General features: G+C 35.6%; 1 protein-coding gene across 2 annotated transcripts in view; it reads right to left on the reverse strand.

The window, feature by feature from the left end:
- The window catches only part of mRpS5 (mitochondrial ribosomal protein S5), a 43,532-nt gene that overhangs the window by 21,703 nt on the left and 11,627 nt on the right, over window positions 1-10,202 (reverse strand). For both annotated transcript variants that reach the window (XM_081730824.1, XM_081730823.1), the window contains 2 exons: window positions 8,184-8,411; window positions 3,852-3,886 (listed from right to left, as the gene is read on the reverse strand). In XM_081730824.1, coding sequence (XP_081586950.1) covers window positions 3,852-3,886; window positions 8,184-8,411 — 263 coding nt within the window. The remainder of the gene's footprint in view (window positions 1-3,851; window positions 3,887-8,183; window positions 8,412-10,202) is intronic.

Genomic DNA, 10,202 nt, shown 5'->3' on the forward strand with positions numbered 1-10,202 from the left:
AAACCTGTAAAGTTGGTCATCTTAAGTAATTTGGTCATTTACTCAAGCTGGTCAAACTTCTCGGGAACTAGATGGCATCTGCTTATGCTTTTATGACTCTTTCAAGTTGGACCATTTTCTTAGAAATTGAGGGTAGCCAATTTAGACAGGTTTCGCTATAATAAATAAATCGTTTAGCCAATCTAACAAAGAAATTACGAGGGGGAACCCGAATATGTTTCTTCAGCGACTGTGGACAGTGGGGATGCACAAGCAAAAATAGCATGTGACATTAAAGATCAGACACACCTTTATTTTTCCATGTAAGTACCACGTACATTAAGACATTTTTTTCATACCGGTCTATAAACTTCAAAAACTCTTCCAGGAAAATTTCAGTTCTGCGTACGGGAAAAGCGTCGGGAAAACAGTCTGCGAACCTTCTGACTTCAGCATTGCTTTCAAAGCGCCTGCCGCCGAGAGTCTTCTTCAAAGCCGTAAACAAATGGAAGTCACTGGGTGCGAAATCAGGACTGTATGGCGGATGGGCAAGGTGCTCCCACCCAAGAGTTGTATAATGGTTTTGCGTTGCCATTGCTGAATGTGGTCTCGCATTGTCATCCAACAACAGAACACCAGATGTCACTTCCACGACGCGGTTTTGATGGGATATGCCACATGCCCATTCATAGCGGACAACCGGTCGCACTTCCTCCTTTGACCACCACCACATCGATACGCGTCTTTTCTCCATAGCTAAAAGGCTCAGACTGAGAGACTCGTCTCCGCTTTGTGCAGGCGCTGCGACGGCGCCATCTGCAGGATCGCGGGCGAACAATACCCACTTGTGTTTGGGTGTGTTGCGCGTACAACCGCTTGTCTTGTTTCCTCCATTACTGTTCGATTTCCTGCGGAAAACGAGAAGGGAAACTTATTTTCGGACTTCCCCTCGTATATTCTGTAAGAAATTGGTTTTTATTTTCTGTTTTTAATATCAAGGCTTGAGTCTACAGTTTAATGGCAGGCCTCCGCGCCAAGTGCGGAAGTGCTAACCATTTAGCTACAAGGGAACCTAAAAGATAGTTCTTTTGTCATTTGAGCTATTGAATATAAGGATATAAAACCATGCCTATAGTTTTCTCTAAAGCTTGTACAATCAGTAACTAGAAGAAGATTTATTCTTCTTAAATCTAATAGCATATTGTAAGTACGGACGTGATGAATCTATTTATCGTCCTTCTTTACCTTTTCTTTTAAAAAAAATCATATGAGTAGTATATATAATGTACACGACCGATGAATTTAATCCAATCTTGACTAAACTTGGCATGGTAATAAATCTTGACGAGCTTAATCTGGATACCAAATACCACGGCGTGTCTCATGTTGTACACCAGTGATCGCCAAACCGTCGATCGCGAACTACTAATAGCTCGCGGGGACATTTTCAGTGGATCACGTTAACGCTTCGGTTGGCTAACCTTGATAAGTGTGCCATTTGTTTATTGCACATGTAAGATTAAAAAAAAAAAAAAAAGTTGGTAGTTCTTTTGGTTGGCAGCTCATAGTAGGATTTAAAAACGGTACGGTAGCTCAGAAACTTAATAAGTTTGGCAACCACTGATGTAAATCATCAAAATTGAGCTTTGGACTTGGCCAAATTTTCGGGAAAAAAAATCTCTAATCGGCATTTCGAACAAACATATATAGGGCAAACCTGTTATTAAACTTTAATTAGAGGCATAAGAAAGTAAATGATGAGATGGTTGTTAAGTATGCTGTAAAGGCATCATGTACTTATAATAAAGATTTGCTTTTTCAAAAATGAAGGATAACTTTAATTCGCAATAAGGAAACTTACTAGTGGATTTGTCCAAAGCAACCTCAGAAACAAGTCAATGAATTTGGCTAATTCTTTCACAAATAAAAAGGGCTAATTCTTTCACAGATAATAATTTCTTTCGAATGGTTACACGCTACTATTATTACTTATCACCCATTGATTCCGTGAAGCTATTCCATAGGACGCAAAATGAAAAAAAAAAAAAAAAAAAAAAAAAAGTGTACGTAAATTCGTATTAATGGAAAATTTTACTATTATTATATGTTTCTCTCATGCAGTTAGACATAACGATACGAACTTTGGTAAACGACGACTTTGGACACAAAACAGAAATCTGATTCACTTGTACAAATTTTAAACATTACATTGGGATTAAATCATTTGGTATGGAGCTTCATGATACACCAGATGATAATGATATTCAACTGCGTAACTTTAAATAGAGAACTGACAGGGAGCGCAATAACACACGTGAACATTTGCTAGTATGTAGGGGACGCTCGCCGGTAAATAAATATAAAATCCAACAGAGAAGTTTACAATTATACTATAGATAAAATGACCACACCAAATTCTTTCCATTTGCTGTCACTGATGATGATTCGTAATAGTGACTCCAGTGTATGTTGATCTCGTAGACTGTTTGTTATCAATAATTTTGAAGAAGGGGTTCATCTCAGTACGCTGGAACAGAAGAGCCAACATTTTATGCCACATTTACTACGCTCATGCAAGCAGTGTCAATCCAGGGAAATCAATTGTCTTTTACTTTTTCGACAGTAAAGTTCCTGGAATAAATTATTTCTGCGTGGATTGTTGCATTTAATCTCTGACTGGGAGAACCAATTGCTGTTGGAAAATATGTCTCTCAAATGTGAAAAAGACAAACAGAGAAATAAATTAATGAATATCGTTTGCTGGTAGTCATGGGAAGCACTGAAAACTAAGGCATTTACATTTAATTGATAATGTTTGGTTTATATATATATATATACTGGAAAAGTGCGCCGGCACTCACTATGAATTTGTTATTACGGCGAACTTTAACACTTCAAACACATCCTCTGACATATCCCCGATGTCTCTAAATCGCTCCTTGTTACTAGTAATAACTGCAGAATGACGACCTCGGAGCATCCATAAGTTAAATTGTTGTATGAGAGACGGTGAGAGATCTATCTTAATGAATCAGAGCACCAGAGCAGTGTGTATTAGCGAAGATGGCCTAGATTAGGTTACTATAAGACACATCTGAGAGAACCCACTTTCGCATTTGCTGGAAGAATGTACTTTAGAAAAATGAAGTGAAATCTTTTAGTTTTACATCTTACAGTTATGCCGTATGGGCTAAAGGAGACGGAGATGATGAGAAATGAATGAAATGGTGGAATGAAGAAAGTGGGAGGAAACGGGAGAACCCCGACAAAACCCACGAACACTGCGTTTGTCCACCACCAAGTCCACTTGGAGCGAACTGGGATCAAAACAGGGACCCCACACACCAGAGGTGAACGCTCTACCACTGAGCCAAAAGCGTACTTTAGAGGAAGCAGTATGTTCCCAAGACTTGATTTTCTTGAAAATACTCGCGGAAACCACAATATTTTTCATTTAAGAGAAATTTGACTGCTAAATGTCAACCCAGGATTTTCTGGCCAATACTTGGAAAATCTTGTTTCAGACTTTTAAAATGTTTTGCTATTTTTATTTTTATATTTACAAAATGAAATGAAATGATATGCATTTTATAAAACTTCAGAATAAAAGTGCCCGTACCGCGTACCGCCAGAAAAAAAAAGCATTACATATATATATATATATATATATATATATATATATATATATATATACACTATGAACATTGCTTTATTTGAGTGATTAGTTGAGCAGTTCTTCATCTTTCCAGTGCATAGATATCTGGGTTTCAATAAATTCAATATTATATATGTTGTATGTTCAAGTTTACTTACAATTTTAGTATCTAAATAATTTAAAGCATGAAACAGTTCAGAGCAAAATGTAAACTAACCTCCAAAACCTTTGTATCAAAAGCCTCAAACGTCTCTGAAATAAACGAAAGAAAAAGATTATAAATTACAGTAAATTAAAAAAAAAAAAAAAAAAAAAAAACTGTTAATAATGCGTAATATACCAATAAGATAATACATCAATAATGGCTTCACTAGTGCAGACTCAAATGTAAAATTAAATATATAAATAATTACAGGAAATCTAAATAAAGCAAATAACATATTTTCGGAGTCCTTGTGAAACTAAATGGAATATAATTCTAAGTTTTAATGTTATAATTTTGTGTACTTTAGGGTAAATTATTAAGAGTCAAGTGAACGATAATACACGGATTGGTAGAATGGAGATAATGAAGGAAAATAAGAGAGCAGCCCCCAGAAAACCCAAGGAAACGATACATAATACTACGAACTCACTAGGCCTGAAATCTAGTTAGCGCCACTTACCTGGCATTGCTTCCTCTTACTTGTGCTTTTTCCTGTCTTTTCTGTTCACTTTCATTCTCTTATTTATTTGCTAATATACGTTTGATATTGCTATATGGGACTACAAAACTTTGCTCTGAGTTCCTTAAGCATAATGTATTTATAAATTAAAGCTCGCAAGGAACGCATATTAATACTTTTAATTCTATGATTTTAGAAGCCTGTGCATTTTCTTCTGCGATATTTCGAGACATCCACGTTCCATCCTCAGGTAAATTTGATTGTCTTCTATACACACCCATTTTCTCCTTACATTGTCAATCGCTAAAATTGGTGTTATCTTAAACTTGAAATAAAATAAAATAAAATAACATAAACTAGGTAGATATGAGAATATAAGATTTATACGTACGACAGACAGTAGAATACTTTTATTTTTTACACTCACTTCCACGTATTGTAAGGACAGATATTTGTGAACAATCATCTGCTATATTTTACAGACTAATCAATCTTCTTCTGGTTCTAACAAGTTGCGAATTTTACCTACTAATGTTCTTATCTCCTTATATTTGTAACCAAAAATCCTTCTGTCAAACTCAGAAAAAGAAAAGAAAAAGATACCCTTTTACGGGCAATGGGAAGCATACTTCACGCCAAGGGAGCCTAGGTGTGCTTTTACTTGCTGCACTGGGAAGTAATATTCCCATTAGCCATAAGTCTTTTTACTATGGAAATGATAATTGCACTCGAGAAATGATTTTCTTTGTTTGTTTTGAGTGTGTGCTGGGGAGCATAGAGGAAATATTTTCCCATCCCTTGTAGAAAAATTCGCCCACGAAAGGGTTAATTCGAAACAAAATTAACATTTAAAAAATCTATATAGAAGAGATCAAATTTTCAAAGAATTACACATGTAAGGAAGATAAAAATAGGTAAAATTTGCAGCATGCTGCTCAGGCCCGCAACCAGAGAGGAGCTAGGGAAGGCCTGGCCCCCAGAAACCTTTCGTGGCCCCCCCAGACCTTAACACAAAATGCTGTTATAAAAAAAATAGCTATTGGTAAGAGAATGCTTAATGACTTGGTCCCCCCAAACCTCTGTGGCTGGTTGCGGGCCTGATGCTGCTGCCGGAAGAAGACCGATTAGTCTGTGAAATATAGCAGATATATAAAAATGTCTGTCATCAGGGAACATGCAGATAAAAATAAAAATAATTTTAAAAATCAACAATGTAAGAAGTAAAGGAAAGAACAACAAAATAGCAGCAAAATTCTCCAGTCTACCTCGAAATATAGCAGAAGAGAACACCCAGGCTCTGAAAATATAAGATGAAAAAGCAAGCTTCAAATACATTCCTTACGACCATTAACTTGTTATAAATGCAATATGCTTTAGGTATTAAGGACAAAGTTTTGCAGTTCCATATGGCAATATCAAACTATATGCAGAAAATAAAACAAAGACTTAAAGGTTGAACTGATAAGAAGGTATAAAGAAGCCCTGTACAAGTAAGTGAAAGCAATATCAGATTTAGCTCAGGTACCCTATCATCCACGTACTTAGATGACAGAACCTTAAAGACAATCATGTAGTAAAGTCGTACTTAACTGATTCTTTGAACAAGACTCTTAATCTCATTGACTTAATCTGTAAGACACTCATTCATATAAATATTTCGGTTAATTTTAAAAATATTTTCAGAGATTAAAGCATGAAATAAATGCGTTTGTATTTTTGAAGAGGCAAGAAGTAACTTTAAAATAACAAAAAATATATATCAAATTTCATTTTACGCATATTGTACCATACGAGGAGAGGCCAGGAAGTTCTTACCCTCAGTTAATCTGCGATTTAGTTCACGAACGCGTCCTTCTCTACACACCCACTTCGTATTGTCTTTTATTTCTCACAACTATGAATCAGTCCGCTAGTAACAACTACATAGAAGTCTCGAGTTGGAAGCAAATCTGGCTTCTATCACATTAATGGCCTCCTCACTGCCCGCAAAAGGCCTACCCCGCAAGTGTTTCTTCATATTTGGAAACAGGAAACAATCAGAAGAAACCAGATCGGCTGAATATGATGAATAGGACAAAGGTTTGTAGCCAGATTGGCACACAAAGGTGAGTGCTTTTGCTGCTCGGTGTGACGGGCATTGTCCGCTTGCAGCAACATAAAGTTCCTTTTCGTAAGTCATTAGTCAAGATCACATCTTTACGGATCCAAAATACAGACATAACTTTGCCACATGAATGCTGCAGTTTAGTCTTTTTGGGAATGGGGATATGAGGTATTATGTTTTCATGTTTTACTAATTTCTTTGATTCAAGGTCAAATTGATACACCCTACATTCATCCATAGTTGCTAATCTGTTTACAAAAGCATCCTTGTCCTTGTAGTATAGTACACCTAAAATGGTTTGTATACATTGCACATGTTGCAGTTTTGAAAAGGAGTCAATAATAGGAGAATCCACTTTGTTTCACTTCGTTCATATGATGTCATATAATATGGTGTGAACAGATCCCATTTTAACGTTCACTTTCCTAGTTAAACAATTAATAGTCACACGTCGATCTTCAAGTGCTAGCTATTCAATTTTTGTCACCATGCTTGAATCTGTAGCCGTTGATAAACGACTTTCTCTTGGGTCATCCTGTAGATATATGTAACCAAATTCCAATTCTCTATTCCAGCGTTCCACTGTGTCATAAGATGGGCATTTCTCATCATCCACAGCTGCCATTTACTCATGTACCGTTTGTGCCAATTTTCCTTGAAAATAGAAGAGCATTATCATAGTTCGGTATTCAATTTTGTATACTAACATGCTGCTGCCGCCTAGTTTTCTGGATGTAACAAATTAGCACACATTGAGGTGCTAACCTATCTTGTACAAACTGTTAATCTGTATCATGGTAAAGTAATAACCTTTTCTGGCCTCTCCTGGTATATATAAAATAAAACTTTGTTGCCTTCTGTGTTGCGTGATTATTGACTTGTTCAATATTTCAATCCCTTCCTTAACTGTGGCCATCTTCAGGGTAGTATCTTCTACTTACAGGTAAGTATAAGTCTGTTACACCTTCACAATTTCCTCTTCTTTTCATTATGTACCTAACTTATATTTCAATTTATGAGAAAACACTGACCTGAATACAAATTATAACCAATTCTTTTCAAACGTTCTGAAAACGCCACAGTAAAGGAAGTGGTTCAAATATTCGATAAAGTCAATAACCACGTGAACACAAATCAACAAATGTTTATTTTATTTATTAGGTAAGTATATCTTATGATTCCTTTATCTGAACAAAAATCAAAAGTAAATAATGAACAGGAAATAAAAACTCGAATATCATAATAAATGATTTCAGTGATCTAGAAATTCGTAAAAACCCAACATCAATAGATCTTCCCCCCAAAAAACACTTGAAAATACAACACTTAATCGCACAAGTTTTCGACGGACTATCGTAGCCTACTTCATTGTGTGAAATGAAATGAAATTTTCAGTTCAACATTCCACGATTATGCCCTTTAAGCTAACTTAAGACAAGTGAATGACGATAGAAGAATCGCTGGAATGAGAATGTGGGTGGAAACGGGAGTCCCCAAAGAAAATCCACGGACACGATGTTGTCCACCACAAACTTACTTGGTCTGGGATCGAACCAGAGACTTCACATACCTGAGGCAAGCGTTCTACTACTGAGCTACTATGCCTATTTCATTGTTTGGACAAGCCATCTGTATGAATATTGTTTTACGTTGCTAACTTGTGTGTGACACCTTAAATTACTGCACACTGCCTATGAAAGAAAGAACAGCAGGTAGAACTTGTTCACTCTTATTATCAAATAGTTTACTTCCTATCTAAGTAAAACACATTAAATCTTACCATCACCAACCGGATCAGGAGGACCAATACTTCGTCCTGGCATCTTAGTACCTGACCATCCTCGCTCGATAGGGGAAAGTCGAAGCGGTCTAAAGATACCCATTTGGTCTCGCATTTTTACCAGTTTACTTTGACGGTCTGGATCCTCGGGTAATTGTTGCATCTCGATTAGTTCTCGTCCTCGGATGATAGGAGCAGACAATCCCGGCCATAATATATTCGCTTTTCCTGGAATAAGCAATTATATGTATTATAACTAACTCATATATTCGACACGCCAATGAAAGACTAGTTCATTGAATTTAACTTAGACGTTACGTTAATCTTTGTATCTAATCGGAATAAAAATATTCCATTTCCATTTGTTTGTATGAAATAGAAGATGATTCTCAATTTTGTACACAGAGATATAAGATATTAATGTTATATAATAAGGAAGATTTAAAATTCAGTTATGTTGTAAAGCAGTCTCGTTTCTTGTCAAAATTGTCATTCAATAAAAACAGTTTTGATTCGCTGGCATGGTTGTGCGATTTAAGGCATTAGGCTGACGATCGCAAGATCTGACTGCCATGGGTTGGAATCCCGCCCAGGATATGGGGATTGAGTATTATCCTTTCATAGTTCATTTCCCATCGTCTCTTTTAGCCTAAAGGGCAGAAGCGTAAAAGTAAAAAATAAATTAACAATAGTTTCATATAAAAGCCTATTTTTAGACTCATCTCCTTATGTTGGATTCCAGCTACTGTATGGACTTATTTGCAGGGCAAAACCTTCTAGACTTCTCTTCCTCTGCCTCCCGAACTAGGGGAAAACTTAACCTTTCTTAAGCTATTTCTATGAAATTTCTTTCCGCTTTCGCATAATGTGAATTATTTCTTAACTTGACACTAAACCTACGGAAAACCCACTAAATATATGCTCATCTTTTTCACAGGTTGTCAGACACCAAAGGAGATTTAGTAGATCGTTCCTGTGTGAACCTCTCAATCTAAAATCAGCATTTTATTATTATTATTATTATTATTATTATTATTATTATTATTATTATTATTATTATTATTATTATTATTATTAAACAGGATGGACCATTTATCTTGATATATCCTTATAACTTTGAAGTAAAAGACAAAAACGCTGAAATAATGTATCACACAAATATCGGCAGGGGGATATTGTTTGACATACTCTGTGGTACCACAGCATTGCCAACTCAACATAGTTATAATGGCACTGTGTCGGTTATTATATACATCAAATCTAAATATTAAGTGAAAACTTACAATGCAACATTCGTTTTACAGTGTTGCAAACTAAGAACGCTACCGTATCACAAAACATCGAAAAACAACCAAATTTTGGAGGGTCTTACAACAGTAATAACCAAACTGAAACTGACACGTAACACATATCGAAAGTACCTTAATATCCAATGCTATTATCATTATAGGACATATTTCGAACAAGTAGAAACAAAGTTATTAGAAACTGGAAAAAAAAGGACTTTATTTTGAAATTTTTTTTAGATAAGTATCACTACAATTAGGCCTGCTATACACTATAGGATAAATTCTAGGAAATCTCTTACAATTTTTCCTAGAGACAAAATCTCACCGCCGTGTATGGCATCAGATCGCATGTCATTTCCTATGTTCTGAACAATTCTATGAGATTTTTCTTGTTTAGAGCACACTCTATTTCCGAAAGAAAATTCGTAAGATTTCGATTTAAGAGACATCAGGTGAGGGAAAGTATGCTTTTTAAAATTTTTTTAAAAGAGGTCTGCAATTTAACAATATAGCGCCTGGTATCAATATCAGTAGGATGTGCATAGGAATTCATCAATTTTGTACTTTTATTAAATGGAACTATCTCAGGATATTGAACAACATGGGTGCAGTTATCCTGGTGCTATTCTAATTTAGATCTCTCAAATTCGTGAAATTTACGGAAGAAATACGTGTAATATAATTTTGAAATAACATTTCACAAGAAATCCAAATATGTGGCTGCTGCACC

This window comes from Thermobia domestica, chromosome 11, assembly GCF_964235325.1.
Source record: "Thermobia domestica chromosome 11, izTheDome1.hap1.1, whole genome shotgun sequence".
Taxonomy (NCBI): domain Eukaryota; kingdom Metazoa; phylum Arthropoda; class Insecta; order Zygentoma; family Lepismatidae; genus Thermobia; species Thermobia domestica.